Genomic DNA, 17,572 nt, shown 5'->3' on the forward strand with positions numbered 1-17,572 from the left:
GGTAGTTGTCAATCCTGGGAGCAAACAAAAAGCTACTGAAGATTTTTAAGGAAGTAAAAGATAGGACCAGCATTTTAATTTGGTTGCAGTTTGGTGAGTAGATTGGACAAAGCACAGAATCAATGTATGGATGTGGCGGTAAGGAGGCTATTGCTATAGTCCAGGGGAAAGGTGACAGAAGCTTGGAATTTGAACATGACAATTGAGATAGGATAAATGGATGGATTAGAGATGTGTTTTGAAAGTAGATCCAACAAGGCCTGCTAACAGTGGAGGAGAGGGGGAGTTAGAGGTGTTAAGCATTAATTTATGAATTTTTGGTTTGCAAACTAGATAGAAAATGCTGGCAGTTATTGAGATGGAAAACATAGAAAAGGAATGGGTTTGGAGAGAAATGTGAGGGTTGTGGGTAGGAAATCATGAGTCAGTTTTGGACATGCTGAGTTTGAGGTGTCTTTGAGATACTCAAGTGGCACTGTCAAGTAAGCATTTGGACATGTGGTCATGGAGATCAGAAAAGGTCTGAGAAACAAAGCAATGGCCAAATACTCAGAAAATAATTATTTCATCTCCACTGTGGTTTCCATTTAAATTTCCTAGTATGTGCACCCAAAGGGCCCCTTACACTGCTATCCTCCAACTTTAGTGGCAAAAAGCAGAAAGGAAAATTCTTGTATTCAGGCTTGGGAAAGATGGCAGGGTGGTATGATGTAATTATTGCCTTCTAAGACCAACTTGGTTCTTAATGGCCTTTCCTTTCCATATAGCTATACTAACAAGAAGAAGTTAAGAGTCTGGTCTCTGGGGTGAGGTAGACTTAGATTTGACTCTTGAATCTATAACTTACTAGATCGATAATCTGAAGAAATTTTCTTAAACTGAGCCTCAGGTCCCTCAGTTATAAGTTGAGGATAATAACAACTACCACCTCATAGAGTATTATGAGAAGTAATTAAGTCCATGTAGTGTGGCTGGTATAGTACTTGGTGTGTAGTATGGACTCAATAAATGTTACTTGTTGCTATAATCATCCTTGGATTACTGCATTAGAGGATTCTCAAGCTTGTAGAATTTTGGCCATAAGAAGTGCCATGCCTGCAAAATTAGAGAGTTAAGGCAACAGAAAACCTATACTATTTTTCTAATGTACTTCAGGTCCACACCCAAACTCACTGCCAACCCCATGGAACTATAAGGGTCTAAATATCCAGTGCTTCATTTGACTAAACTCATGCCCATTGAGAAGAAGTGGAAAATAGAATGAAGACTGAGAGCTCTCATTTTTCTCCCCTTGTGACTTACATTTAACTTCGGGTTGTTTTTGTATCATTAGATGAGTTTTCCCTTAAAAATTTGTCAAGAGTCCCTTTATTGCAATGTTGCTACTGAACTGTGTTCCCTAAAGCCAAGAGATTCATGAAAAGGGAAGTTCTTTCTGAATCCAGTTGGACTGAACAATTTAATCCATATTTTCTTGAGTTAAATTGTATAAAATAAATCCTATACAAATTTGAACAAATCATGCAAGTTCTACTTAGTTGAAATAAATTTGCCCAAGATCAAACTAGCTCAAATAGAATGTGATCAAAACAGAGAGATATAAAATTACATCAAACTGCAATCAGGCCAGTTCAAATTATATTAGGCTACTTCAGACCAGTTAAAAGGAATCAAAGTGGTCCTGAAGAGCTTAAGTTGAGTCAAATTTTTTTTCCAGTTCAAAATTGGCTCTAATCGAGTCAACGGGATTAAGACATTTCAAGTTGTATCAATGCATTTCCAGTTGGATTAGATAAGCATGAACCATGCAAGCTGGCTCTGATCAGCTACAATGAGACAAATTGAATGCTAAACAGTTTAATTGGAATCAAGCTTTATCAATCTAGGTTAATTTCTGTGCTGTCTGGAAAAACAAAATATTGCTTTAAGAACTGGTGTCACTCCATGCTTGAGTCATGGTGGCAAAAACGATGAGTTGCTTGTCAGTGTCCATTCTCGTAGTTTTCTTCATTACTAGTAGAACTTATATGGTTGTGATCATCAATGTATCTAGCTAAAACAAAGCAAAAAACAAACAAAAGACTACATTTTCTAGTCTCTCCTGAAGAGAAATATGGCAAATGGAGTGGGCATTGAAAAATGAGTTCTTTTCTATTTCTTGCACCTGAATTGTGGAAAATGTCTGGAACCACAGAGTTGCAACCATGGGTAAAACATGGTGACTTAATTCATCTCTAAGGATGTCAGAATAAAAATATATAAGGATCCTGGGTCCCTGATAACATGGTGAAGGTGCCATCCCCTGTTTCCAAAGTGGTCAATGCTCCTTCCAGATCTCCTAGGCACTCACCAGTCCTGCTGAAGACTTTAGCTTCAAGCATCTGTACTCTGTCTAAAAGATTTCTCGGGCCATGGGAGCATGGTGGGGGACTGTCGGGTTGCTAATGCCCCTGGAATCAGTTATCAACCAACTTATCAACCAATAGATTAACAGCTGTTCTTCCCCAGCCCTCAGATGGAACATCTCCGAGGTATATTCTAGACCCTTTCCCAGATGTCATGTGTAGGATTAAGCCTCAGTTGCTCAGAGCAGTAATTTTCTCACTGATATCACTACTGATTCGCTCCCATTTCCTGTCTCAATGTACCACTCTCTAAACAGTGTTTCCTGGCGTCACCAAATGAATAGGCTACTTGCTCTCAAATCCTTGTCTCATACCTGCCTATGAGGTAACCAAATGTAAGACCATCTCTGGATTGTCTATCTTGGAACTTCTTTTGAGTAAAGAAACATAAGCCTCTTTAATTAAATCACAATTATTTGAGTATTCTCTTATATTCTGCTAAACCTCATCCGATCCAATTAGCAATGTAATAATTTCTTTTTTTTGTTTTCTTTTTTGAGGCGGAGTCTCGCTATGTCCCCCAGGCTGGAGTGCAGTGGCCGGATCTCAGTTCACTGCAAACTCTGCCTCCCGAGTTTACGCCATTCTCCTGCCTCAGCCTCCCGAGTACCTGGGGCTACAGGCGCCTGCCACCTCGCCCGGCTAGTTTTTTGTATTTTTTAGTAGAGACGGGGTTTCACCGTGTTAGCCAGGATGGTCTCGATCTCCTGACCTCGTGATCCGCCCGTCTCGGCCTCCCAAAGTGCTGGGATTACAGGCTTGAGCCACCGCGCCTGGCCAATAATTTCTTAAGCTTAAATCACTTTATTATTACTAGACCTTTTTCCAGTGAAGAACAGCCATTAAAAACCAAATACCAGAAGAAGAATTTAAAAGCCTTTTTATTTAATAAAGTCTGATGCCTACTAAAATATTGAAAATTACATTCTAAATGTTTACTTTTAGCAAATACAATTTCAACAAGTAAATGGCTTCTACATTGCCGACTAGTAAATTTCAGTTTTTACTTGATTCATCCATAGCTTTTGATAGAGTTGGTCCTTTCCTCCTTTCTGAAAAATGTTTCTCTAATTGGTCTGTAGGCAACCACCTACAGAAAGAAGGCTTTCCTTCTGCCTCATTGGCTGCTGCTTTCCAGTCTCCCTTGCTGGTTTCCACTCATCTCAAGCTGGTATTCCCAGGCTCAATCCTTGGCCAGTCTCTCCTCTTTATCAAAAAGCATGCTCCACATGATATCATTCGATCCATAATTTGAAATAGTATCCCTAGGTTGATGGATCTTAAATTTATGTCTTCAACCCCAATTTCTCCCCTAAAGTTGAGACTCATAACTAACTACTTATATACCATCTGTGGTTGACTGGCTTTTAGACAGCTCAATTTTCACATGGCTGAAACCAGGCAAAAGCACTCTTCCTGCAATCTTCAACACAGTAAATGGCAACTCCTTTATAATGGTTGCCCAGGCCAAAAGCATATGAAACTAGCCACAATTCCTCATTTCTCTTTCAACACTCCACTCCAGTAGCCAACCCTATCAACTCTACCTTTAAATGTTTCTAGAATCTGACCCCTTTTCACCATACCTCCATTAAAATGCTAGTATAAACCACCATAATTTCTTGCTTGAACTCTTTCAAATGCTTCCTATTTTAGTTCTCTGAGTCTACTCTTGCCCCCCCCACCCCACACCCAGTTCTCTAAGCAGTAATCAGTGTGATCTTGATTCAAATGTAAGTTGAATTACATCAGTACCCTGTTCAAAATTTCCAGTGTATATCCATCTAACTCTAAGTCTTCACCTACAGAACCCAGTGTAGCTGACTCCCAGACACTTTTTTACTTCATCATTTACCACTCACTCTGTCATTCACTTGGTTTCAGCCAGACTCACCTCCATGTTGATCCTTGGACACATACCATGAATGCAACTCCTCAGGCCCCTGACTTATCATACCCTCTATCTAGAAGATCTTCTCACCAGCTATCCTTGTGCCTCTCTCCCTCACTTCCTGGAAGTCTCCACTCAAGAGGCCATGACTAACCAACTTTTCTACCATAGCACGGCCCACCACACTCTCCTTTCCACGTTCTATCCCTCTATTCTGTTTTTCTTCAGAATATTTATCACCACCTGACTTGTTACAAATTTATGTGTCGTCTGTCTCCATTAGGATGAAAATGTTAGAAAGGACTTTCTATTTTATTCACTGAATATCTCTAGAACCTAGATAATTGCCTAGAACATAGCAGGCATACTATAAATGTTTTAATGAAAGAATAAATGCATTATAATAATACTTCTCTCAAAAAATTATTTTTGACCACTTAGTCAAATACCTGATTGAATGTGGTATGTTTGAATATTTCAAGAAAAAATAATGAAATTTTCAAAATTTCTGGCAGCAGTTGTTTTTTACATTGATCAAGGAGCTGCCCTCTCATAAAAAGGCACAGCAGGAGTTGAGCTGTGGCTGAGCTACCCATGGCTTACCTAGTAATTGAGAAAGACTAAACAAGAGAGTCCACTCTTTGCTGTAACTGCTTTTTTCCATTTTATTCAAGGTGTTAACTAAAATACAGAGAGCTTTCAACCTACTTTTTCAGTCATTAAGCTAAAATGTCAACCAAGTCCAGTTCACTTCTAAAACGTGTTGGTACAATCCAGTAAGGAGGAGATGACAGGAAGAAAAGTTAACAACACTAAGTATAGTAATGTTCCTTTTTGTTTCATGAAACCCAAATTGTTACAAACATCAATTTTAGGAATATTTTATGTAGACATTAAAACAAAAAGGCAACAAGAAATGCAAAATAAATACACACACACACACACACACAAATAGGTTTCACCTGAGAATTTGAAGTAATTCAGAGAAAGATTTAATATTCTTTGACCAATAGAGATACCGAGAAACTGCACACTAAAATGAAAATAAGCAATAAAAGCAAATAGTACTCAAAATTTAAATGACATTAGTTAATAATGAAGTGTGAAAAGGTTACTGAATATGCTAAGTCTAATACTTTAACACTCTTCAATCATTCACCTTTTAATGCAGAGCTTTATTATATTCATAATCTTACCTTGTTGAACTCTACACCCACACCTATGAATTCCATCAATTTCTTAAATAAAACTTTCCTAGAAATCTAGGACCACTGTCAGAGATAGAGTTAAAATCACCCACTATCAGGGTAAATGGAGGAAGTATTTCCACTGAAAGGCTGCTGATTCCCAGATTCTCTAATATAAACCACTTAATAATCTATGCTGACATTTGAAATCTTAGGAAAGGGAATGTTGTACAACCGTGGACTTCCTTGTGTTTATTCCCTGTGAGGCACAGAGCAAGATAAGAAACAAGCCCCTCAAACTAAAAGAGGAACACAGAAACATATATGTATATATATCCACACACATATGTATGTGTATATACATGTATATATATCACAGAAACATATATATATGTCCCAAATTTGTTCCCAAATTTTTCTTAAAAAGCACCCCAGTTCAGGTATCTTGAATAAAGAAAATTAGTCATAGATGAAAAAAAAAAGAAAACCTTCCAGTTGTCTACCAAGAAAAAACTAATATGAATATTATGTGCATTTCTATTTTGAAGACTAACAGTTTGTTAATTTATTAATAGAACCTGTATTTTTCTGTCAATTATTGTGCTTTCAATTATTGTGCTTTGAATATATATATATATGAATATATATATGAATATATATATGAATATATATATGTATGAATATATATATGAATATATATATAGTCCATCCCTGGCTAACGACACAAATGATTTTGGGAAGTGAGTTAGGACTATTGCTCATTGATTGAATGGGCCATACTACAAAGTGTTTACCTTTTATTCTAATTTCTAACTGAGAAAAAACAGAATGGATAATTTTAACTTTTGAGATAAACGTGCAGCCTGCATAAAACATACATCTCTATGAAGTAAACATGTTACACAGTTTCTCTCTTTAAAAACAGCTTTGACATGCTTCTGATGTCTTTAGATATTTCTGCTACAGATGCCATAGTTGTATGTTTTCAAAGACTGGCTCAGAGGCTTCTGAAACATTAGCTATCCCTTTGCTGGCAAAACATCAGAGTGAGTATTCGATCATTACAAGGTTTTTCTTAAACCAGTGTTTCTCAGATTTTACTGTGCATCAGAATTCCCTGAAGAGCTTGTTAAAACCCAGAATACTGGGCCTTACCACCAGAGCTTCTCATCCAGTTGGTCTGGGGAAAGCCTGAGAATCTGCATTTTTAACAAGTTCCCAGGTGACGCTTTGATGCTGATAGTCCAGGGACCACACTTTGAGAACCACTGCTTTAGACTGTTAGTTTATAAGTTCTTTAAAGAGCAATGTAAGCTTAGAATCCAGAACCTACATGGTACCTACTATCAGAGCTGTGTTCCAGGGGCATTCCTTGAGAAAATCATTTTTTTTTTTAACTTTCTTCTTTTAGCAACAGTAATGCCCAGGCAGCTAGAGAGTCCTTAATATTCATTGCTTAGCATTTTGGTTTTGTTGGGCCTGGACTTGGGAGTATTTCCTATTCCTCATCAGAAGGGCTGCAATCTACTGTGTATCCCCAAGATGTTCTGAATCTAAACTCTCCCAGGACAGCATTTATGCCTCTGGGGGACCAAAGCCACAGCTACATGTCTTTACCCAGTAAGTCTATCTCATCCAGGAGGAAGTCCATGTCCTCCCGGCTCACTTGAGGGCTGATCACCACCTGGCGGAAGAAGTTGACCTTTCCCCGGTGCGGCTGGTAGCCCAGCATCAAGCTTCCCTTCTTCATCATCCTCTCCTTAATGGCTGGGGCCACCTGTGTGGGGAGAAAAGGGGAGGGAGGTGAAAGACTAGAACACCAAGGCATTTCAATGGCATTTTCACCAGCATTTGATATTTACTGGGCATCCGCTGGTTTGGATCCCATTCTCATGCACACAAGGTTGACACTAGTAACAATAATAATTTATGGAGGACTGATGACATATGAGTACTGATTCAAGTGCTTTAGACATATTAATCTTCACAATAACCGTGAGGAAGATGCTACTAATATGCCCATTTGTGGTCGAGAAAACAGGTACATGGAGACTAAATCAATATCTCAAGGTCCCAGGCATTTTCTCCCTAAGCCCATACTCTTAAGTATAAATCATTATGCAATGCTGCCTCGTTAAAAACAAATCAGGTGTCCACAGGGATTACAGTCTCATTCTCAAATTTGTCTTAACTAATAAACACCCCAGTTCAGGTATCTTGAATAAACAAAATTAGTCATAGATGCAAAAGAAAGAAAACCTTCCAGTTGTCTACCAAGAAAAAACAAACATGGATATTATGTGCGGTTCTATTTTGAAGCCTAACAGTTTATTAATTTATTAACAGAACCTGTATTTTTCATTAATTATTGTGCTTTGAAAATGTATGGCTGCCATTCCTAGAAAAAAATGAAAGTTAGATATTATTCTCACATATGAAATATAAACACTCTGTCTCTTATTAAGAGATGTAAATGTAATAAAATTAGGAAGCACATATTTTAACGATCTATAGCTGACATGAGAAGTACAGGCCCTGATAATCCAGATACACAGATGTTTCTAAAAGTTTAATGTTTGAAGAAGCTATACTAATTTAAGAACCACTTGGGAAAATCAGTCCATTTTCTAAGCAGTAGTATGGCCACCAAAGAGCTAGGTTGTAAACTTTTAAAATAGTGAAGTTCATTTTTGATACACCGAGTTAAAATATTAAGAATACACTTTTACTATCTTGGAAATCCAAGTGAAGTTTTTCCGTTTGAATTTTATTTTAACTTTTTTTTGAGTGTGTCCTATGCAAATATGTGGAAAGGGAATATAATGAGTTTCTATCCTTGCCTTCTCAGGAAGATGAGACTTACTCCTCCAGAAGGGAGGAATACATATAGAAAGAACACCAGGCAGAGTGTAGTTTTGAACTCCTTAGATGAGGTACATGAATCTTGGTTCCCACAAGTCTCTCTCTCATAGTGTGACAATCCCATATCACTCCAGTTTTTGAACATACCCACATTTTGTCAGCAAGTCAAATGACTTCACCTGACACTCAGCACAATCTTGATCTGTTCCAAAGCTGATGGAAAAATTGGGTGTTTTAGACCTCTGAAGATATTATGTGTTGAACTTAACCACAGAGCCTTCTCAAGGGATGTTCAAGGGTAATTTTAACTCAACAGTTTTTTTCCATATGTGCTAATTTTAGATAAGTCTTGCAAAACATAGACTACACAGTGCTTACAATAACAAAACAAACACCTATTCAGCAAAATCACATTGCCATTCCAGCAAAAGATTGGAAGTTTCTTACATTATAACAAGATACGAAAGGAAAATATATGCATGTAAAAGAAAAAATGTAGAAAAGGTGATGTTAGAGGTCAAGCTAGTGAAAAAAGCATGGGCCATCAGGTTCTACAAATTTCTAAATATATGTGACACATTTTATTCTGAGCTTTCTAGAGATTAGAAAAATGTGATTAAACAACAGCCTCCATTCACTTGAAAAGAGTGACAGATGTCCAGTTGATGCTGGAAGCTGGAAGCTAGGAAGTAACGCTCTACTATGCTTATACGTATCTGCTAGAAACCCATGAATTTGTATGCATTGGTTGAGTTTTCTTCCAAGTCCATTTACGCAAGTAGTAATTATAAAATCAAGTAAAATAATATGTAAGACAAAGACAGGTGAGTGCCAAAAAAAGTGATTTTTATAAAAACTAAGTTGATTCCGTTGGAAAGACTGGATAAAGGGGGATGGCTAAACATCATTGCGATCACACTAGGTAAGAGAACTGTAAAAGCTTATGAGAATCCAGACTGATTGTGCATTGCGATCACTACACAGATGCCTGAGTACTTCACTTGAAGAAACCTGAGCTGCATAAGACAAGATGATTCTTAAAGAACATGGTTTATACAAGAACCGTGGAGGGCCCTCTCGTCATCAGACCACTACTTAAAAGATTCACTTGTTTTTAAAAAGCATTTGGAAATCTTCACTAGGTGGAAAAAAAAAAAGATGGTAACATAAATGTACATTGATGTACAAATATAACATTAAAAATTTAAATATATACAAATATTAAATGGGAAAATGTTCACATTACATATGCATCACATTATTTTCTAAAATTATTTGCTTTACCTGACTAGTCCTCCTCACCTTAGGTAGGAGGGCTTCTCATGCGTTTGTGGAGTAAATGGGTGTGCATGCATAAGCCTGTGTGTGTGTGTGTGCCTGTGTATATGCACGTGTATGTACACACACAGTGTATGTACACACACACATATAATTTAAACCTCTGACCCACCATATTTTACCGCTCTTTAAAACCTCTCTGGCCACAGGGCAATGGCGAACCATGCTTTGACTTAGGTTCATGATAAAAGTACATTTGTTTTTAATTCAAAGAACGAGTGGCCTTCTGAATGTAAACTGTGAGAAAAAGACAACAGTACTGCCAGTGCTAAATCAAGATTAGGAAGACCTAATTTGGTCCATTACATGGACTAAATGTCTGGCCAGAAGAGCCACAGGCTATCAGTTTTAGAACTTACAGCTTGCGGTTCTGTGGTTCTTGTTTTTGAAATTAAAATTCTCTTCATATTCCTCTCCGTTGTCCTCCAGGTACCCAGGGTATAACTGGCTCTGGCTTGTAGCCAATTTTAAATTTAAAACAGGCATGCTCTTGGCTCAGACCTAATTTGCATAGTCCATCCCTGTTTACTTTTCAATACTTCTATTTTTTCTCCCAAAATGGTATTTTATGCCTTATCTTTGGAGAGTATTAGAATTTTGATTCCAGCACATAATATGTCTGAGGCTCACATGAGGCAATTATCAAAATGAATCTGTCACGTTTGTATTTCTTGTGAGGAAGCCAGAAATACTTTCTAACGTGAACAAGAAAGGTAAAGGAAGAGGGTACCACGGATGTTTTAATGTAAAGATACTTTGGATGTTTAAATTCTTGCTCTCGTGTAAAAGCACATGAATGTACTTCCATGGGCAAAACACAGGGAATAAAAGCCAAACTTCTAGGACAAATTTTGTTACTGATTTTCTGAGATTATAAAGACATAACTAAATATATGACTCAGAGAACTAGCTAAGCAAGGGTTTGACAGTACAACACACTTTTATTTATGAGTCTATGAACTATAAGATTAATTCCTAGAGGCAGTTACTAGGTAAAAAAGGAAGGTCTCCCTTGTCTATGAATACTTCAAGGGAAAGAAAGTAATAAACAACATCAAAGCTGATATTCATCAAATCTCTGTCACAACCTATTCTGCTGGTAGTAGTAGTTGTTGTTTTTAACACATATTTTACCAGTTCTTTACAATTTGCAATGTCCTTTCACTGTCTGATTCCCATCAATTGAAATTAAAGCTTGCTTGAGAGGAATTCATGTTTTGGTAATTTAGGGACCACGCATGTTCTTACTAACAGTCTTTTTTAAAGCTTTTATAAGCGTATCACCTTTGCACTTAAAAAAAAATCAACCATTTTTTTATTTGTAAAGCTCCAGTCATAATCCAATGCTACGTAATTGGGATATTCCTTTTTGCTGATCACAGCAGAGAAACAGTCCTGATCTGACAGGATGGCATGTCACAGGGGAAGGAAAATATGCATGAACTACATGTAGGCATCCAGATATCACCCCTATCTGGAAGCATAGAGGGAAGCAATTTGGCAGGAGTGAGATTGCTTTCCAGCTCTCAATTATTTTACTGCTGTTTTTCCTTCAAATTTTAAATCAAATTCTTTTCTTGTGCCTTCAGTGCACTGGTTCCTGCATCTTAAGCAGAAGAAGATCCTGACATTTCTATTTGGATACACAGTGACTTAATCTACACATTTCTATAGAATTTCTGTCTCTCCCTACCCTTAGGTTATGTTCCATCAGTGAGTTAGTCATTTAAGTAGAGTTTTGTTGTCACATCACTGTAGCACAAAATAGGATTTGATATTTAAAAGTTGCTTAAATCCAAGGAAAAATAAAATAAAATGACTTTCTTTCTGACCAAGTGGGGCGATTTGATAAAAAGCTACTGACCAGGCATCATTATTGCCTTTGATTAAAATAAAATGATAATTTCCATAAAATGACATTTCTTTTTAAGAATTTGTTACATATTCAGTGTTAACAACAGTTTTTTAAAATACAAAGTGTTTTTCAGGGTCAGGTGCAGTTGCTCACGCCTGTAATCTCAGCACTTTGGGAGGCCGAGGCGGGAGGATCACTTGAGGCCAGGAGTTTGAGACCAGCCTGAGCAACATGGTGAAACCCTGTCTCTACTAAAAGTACAAAAATTAGCTAGGTGTGGTGCTGCTTATTTGTAATCCCAACTACTCGTGAGGCTGTGGCACAGGATGCGGGGGTTGCAGTGAGCCAAGATTGCTCCACTGCCCTCTAGCCTGGGTGACAGAGTGAGGCTCTGTCTTAAAAAAATGTAATAAAATACAAAGTGTTTTTCAAACTATCAGTGGGGAAGGATCAGTTTTATTTTTTTCAATGCATTATAGACTAGCACTTTTGTAAAATACAATAAAAATCAATTACTAGCAAAATGAAATAAAAATACAAGCCCAATTTTGTTTATTTTTAAGTTCAATAGTAAAGTTAATCTGTTAAGGTTGCTATAAAAATTTCTAAATGGAAACTGTGGATTTCCATAAATTTCTTATTGCAGACTGGTAACACAGATGGGTTGGGATTGCTGCTGTGGCTTTCTTCCAGTATAGTTTTTCTGGAACAATCACAAAAACTAATTTGCTTTATACTTTCCTCCCACGTAATCTGGGTTCCCAATGTGTCCCACTTTTCTATGTCAACTTGAGGAGGGTTCTGCTGAGTGGGATATTGAAATCTAGTTCATGGAAAACGTTGGCATGAAATGTTCATACTTTGTATCTGGCACGCAAAACTATCACTGAGACTTATGTATCTCCTTCCCCTGTAAAGTCATTTTTTTTCTCTTTTTCCTTCCTTCCTTCCTTCCTTCCTCCCTCTCTCCCTCCCTCCCTCCTTCCCTCCCTCTCTCCCTTGCTTGCTTGCTTTCTCTTCTTTCTTTCTTTTTTGTAGTTTGGGGTCATCTTAGATTTTCTGAAGCCACCATGGATCAAGGCAGGGGCCAGAATTCAGGGTACGAACAGCATCAAGGGTAGAACTTAAGCAGAAGGATTTCAGTTCAAGAGAAGTATTACCATGTCAAGACAATTCAGATTTTGATGGCTTTCCACGTGCCTCCCCCTTCTGAGAGGGTGCACCAATGCAGTGGCAATCTAGAAGGTAGAGTTTTTCCTGCCTCACTGGACTCAGGAGAAAGTAGCCACAGTCCTCAAAAGCTGAAGGCTGATTACCCATCTGAGAAAAGCCAACATAGAGAATACTGAATGCCAACTTCTGCAGATGTGAAAAGCTAGACATGTGAGAAAGCATGAAATTCTTTTATTTGCTTATTAATTTTTCTGGTGTTTATCTCCATAACTAAAGCATTATAGTTGGCAGTGAATTTAAGGTCATCAGAACCATGTTAGATCACAAAGTCTCATATAGATTTACATGTCTGTTTGCCTTTTAGTTTCAATTTTTGTTTAAGTATATTCTTCAGTGGAAAAGTGGATTTCATCTCTTTCTGATGATGAAAGAGCTCAACAATAGGTCTCATACAAGTACTTCTTAAAACCTAGTGAACATTCTTATTTCTGAACTACGTATCTGACCATAAATATGAATGGAATTATTCTGCCTATAAATATGAACTGAATTTTCCTTTATACGTGCAGCTCACAACATGTAGAGTTGAAATGGGTTTTGGATTCAGCTAAATAAATATCCTCCAGTGTGTCACCTCCATTTAGCCAGGCAGGTTGTTACTAAATGAACAGCTGTTGACAGAAAGCATTTCCTTATGATCTAAACATATGACTGTGTAAAAAAAGAAAGTGATTGTTTTAGTCTTACATAAAAAGTTTTTTTGTGTTAATGGTTAGCTTTACATCTTTAAAATGTATTAAATGGAATGTCTCACCAAATACAAAAAAAAAAAAAAAGAGGCTAACCCACAATACAGAAGCTTTTCTATTTCCGAATATGTCTGAGTCATTTATCTCTTGTCCCAAGTGAGACATCCCACATACCACTACATACCAGACATTTGCCCTCCCAACACAGCTTGCTTTTGTCCATAGCCATAAACTGCAGAAATTTTGATTATCCTTCATTGAATAGTCAATTTCAGTCCCCATTAAGGAAGAAACCAGTATTTGCCAGAACAAGTACTTTATCACCTTCATGTTTCATAGAGCACCTGACAATTTAAAGAGGGGAAAATAATAGTCTTCTTAGTTTGTGTTCAGGTACCATCTAAATCTCTCTACTTTGTTGTTGTTTTTTCTACCTGATTTAGTCTTAGGTAAAATGATCTTATTTCGCTGTTGTTTCATCAAGTTACACATTTTCCTTTTGGAATAGAGAAACAGCAAGAGCGCTGCCCTTTGTTGAAAGCTACTTGATCCATGCAGTAAAGAAAACTAAATCTCCCACTGCGTTGTGTAGAAGCAGTCACACTACACAATTTAACCTTCTAGGGCAATTGTTTGTTAATGAAAAATTTAGAACATTTTTCTTGAAAATGCCAAATCAAATGAAATTATTCACTCCATTTTTTTCTTCTTTACATTGGTGTTTTGGCTGTATAGTCTTAAAAAAGAAATGTGAATGTTTACAGTAATTTATTCAAAGCAACACAAATGTACTTCAAGTACAGAAGGGATAAACAAACTGTGGGATACCTATACAATGCAATACTACTCAGCAATTAAAGGGAATAAACTACCAACAACACAATATAGATGAATCTCCAATAGACTATGCTAACAGAAAGAAGCCAGACTCAAAGGCTACCTTCTATATGTTTCCATTTATGGGGCATGGAAATGGCAAAGTCAAATGGTTAGACAAGAGATGAGTGGTTGCCAGGACTTGGGCTGAGGGGAAGGGTTAACTACAAAGAGTCAGTCCTAGGGAATTTTGGTGAGTGATGAACACTGTGGTACTGTCATGGTGGTGGGTGTATAAACACCAATGGGCAGTAAATTCTGTTTGAAGCTGGGCCTTTCACTCTTGGGTGCAAAGGAAGAAGGCATTTTGAACATGGTAGAACTTGAAGCTTTTCTTCCTAGTGGGCTGAGTGGAATAATGGGAACTGCGTGGCTCAAGGATTTTGGGGGGCTCTACCACACATCAGACTGAACATGTTTAAATGTACCCAACATACTTATTAAATATAATTCATATGGAATTATAGAAGATTTCAGTTGAATTGTGATTGACTCAGTTAACATAATCTTCTGTTGTGCTTGTTTTTTAGTTTTCCTTTTACATTTTGGATCCATTTTTAAAACTAGCAAATATTTTAATGTGGCCCTATTGAATTCTATGCTCTTCATGTTTATTTTGCCTGATGATTAAATAAACAAACTCTGTTGACACTAGTGTGATCAAATATCTGGTTTGCTCAGGAGAGACCCATTTTATACATGTTTTCCTGTAATTATCAATAACACCCCTTTTCATGGCCGTAAGTGTCCCAGTTCAGATGATAAACTTTATGGATTACATTGACCATACATAGACCAACAGACTAGCTTAGACCGACTTGCGACCCAATTCCTGAAATTCTCTGTGAGTTTGGGCCAAAATTTAACTCCTCTGGGAATCATATGTCTCTTCCATTCAGAGCCGATAATCCTTTGCAGGGTACTTATGTGGACTAAGGGAAATAATAAGAACACAATAAGCATAGTGCGTGGCACATTAGGCACTCAGTAATGGAACTAATATTATTTATTTCTTAAAATAAATTTGTATTTAATCAATTTACACTCACATTTGGACTTTTATTACATTATTCATTATTATCTCTTGAGACATGAACATTTCCAAGCGCTATGAAAAACATGACATAATTTATTTTCTCCCCAAAGGGTCTAAACTGTATTTAAATATTGATGAGAGAGGCTACAAGTTTGAAGTTTCAGAAGTGAAAGATTGCACCCGTGTATGCCATTAAAAGCTTCCATTTAAGTTGCAGGATTTTTTCAAACATTGATCAAGTCAACTTACATTTTTCCTTCACAAAGTAACACAGTCATTGATAATCTTGGCAGATATTTTGGAGGGAAGTTTTCCACTAAAATTTATTGTGGGCACGGATGAGTTTATTATATTCTAGAAATTTCTATCTGTTGCATAAGTTGTTAAAATACAGAAGCATTTTAAAAGTAAAAAAAGTTTCCTTTTCTTGGACCCATGAAAAGGCCGTGTACTTAAAATTCATAAGCTTGTTTCCAGCATTGTGCAGTCTCCTTGTGCTTTCTTGTCATTTATGTCTTTATCAAAGAAAGGTTGAAGAATACTATTTGGTATGTCCCAAATGTACATGAAAATACAAATCACCTAAATTCAGGCCCCGATCACAGCAGCTGAATTTGAATTTCATCCGAATAAGCCTAGTGGTCTGTATATTTACCATGTCACCCAAATGCTTTTTTTCATTATGTTAATTTGGTGAATGATGATCTCTTATTTAGGACTTTGGGAGAGGCAAAGGTGAGGTTGGAGGTAAGAGGAGTTTAGGAAAGGAAAAGCAATTTTGACAGAATAGGGGAGAGGAAATTGAGAATTTCCTCTTGTTGCATTGCTTATGTCGATTTTGTAATAAAACAAACCAGTGACCTTCAAAGAAGTTGTTAGCCAACATTTTTGTTAATCATAAAACCTAATAAAGTGTTTAAAACACTTAACCATGGCCCAGGAAACAATGAGCCTCTTAGTTTTGATTGCTCAAAGAATCAATTTTTCTCTTCTATTTTCTGCCATTTTTAAACTATCTAATTCTTCTCTTACTCCTTTATAAAACCCTTACTCATTTCCCCTGATACCCCCACTAATCCATGATTTAGAGGTAAAATGCATTAGTGTAAGTCTCTCAAGTTTAAATTATGTAAAATTGGTGGTCTATAGCCCATGAAATCATATGCATCTAAGGGATCATTTTAGCTTGGCAGAACATGAAGAAAAAAGCCATACTTTGATTGAACATACGTTTTTCAAATATGAACTTTTACCCTTATTTTCCTCCTGAGTATATCTGAAAATCAGACATGCACAAAATAAAAGAACTGCCTCATTCATGTTCTTTCCAATATAGATGAGCAAAGCCACAGAAACAAAGAGTTTAGAAACCCCAAAAGCCAGAAGAACACAGTGAGCTTCACACTTGGTGTTTACAACGTAGTGACAATGATGACAGCCCTTCCAATAAACCTAATGTCAGTCATATATTCAAGGCAGCTGAAATGAACAGTCATAAAAACAAACCAAACTGAACTGAAAGCTTTAGCTGAAGAATGGACACAATAAACATTTTATACACTCTATAAAGCAAAAGCTTAATACCCAATTGTATCTCAGCAGCCATCTGAGCTAATAGCTCCTGAGTAACTGTTGTGGGCCAACTCCCAAATTTCTGCCTATGTAGGGAGATCCCCGTACTGCTTCCTAAATGCAGTTATTCAGTAGGTCTCTACCAGAGGTGGTACCAACTCCCTTGGGGCATTTGGAATCATGGGGGGGCATTTGGAATCATGGGAAAGCATTTTGGATGGTTGCAATGACTGTGGAGTGCTACTTGCAGTTAGTGTCCCATGGTTAAGGGTGCCAAACATCTCACAATGCTGAAAATAAATCTGCCCAAGGAGGACTCATGTCATCCAAAATGCCAGTAGTACCTTTGTGGAGAAACACTTTTCAGGAGCCCCATAATCCCCATCGACATCTCTACACTTTTCTTGACACACCCGAGACCTTTAAGTCTCTCTGAGGAGTCATTAACCTTGCTTTGGCCAAGAGCAAAGTAAACGGGATCATAAGTGCCTAAAGGTATGTTCATGTTGTTTTCCAAGGATTCTTAAGATACTCAGTATCACTCCATCTGAGAGGAGAGAATGAGTACAATCCCAGGTTCCTCTTTAGGTTCTATGGGTAGCGGTCCAATATTTCCAAGTATTGTGTC

The 17,572-nt window shown here is 37.2% G+C and overlaps 1 protein-coding gene across 1 annotated transcript in view; it reads right to left on the minus strand.

Annotated features, from left to right (window-relative positions):
- Positions 1-7,066: 7,066 nt before the first annotated feature.
- The window catches only part of GADL1 (glutamate decarboxylase-like 1), a 178,921-nt gene continuing 168,415 nt past the window's right edge, over positions 7,067-17,572 (minus strand). The window contains exon 18 of the mRNA XM_011961622.1: positions 7,067-7,260. Within this exon, the coding sequence (XP_011817012.1) occupies positions 7,087-7,260 (174 nt within the window). The 3' untranslated portion in view covers positions 7,067-7,086. The remainder of the gene's footprint in view (positions 7,261-17,572) is intronic.

This window comes from Colobus angolensis, unplaced genomic scaffold (assembly GCF_000951035.1).
Source record: "Colobus angolensis palliatus isolate OR3802 unplaced genomic scaffold, Cang.pa_1.0 Scaffold56, whole genome shotgun sequence".
In the NCBI taxonomy this organism is placed as follows: domain Eukaryota; kingdom Metazoa; phylum Chordata; class Mammalia; order Primates; family Cercopithecidae; genus Colobus; species Colobus angolensis.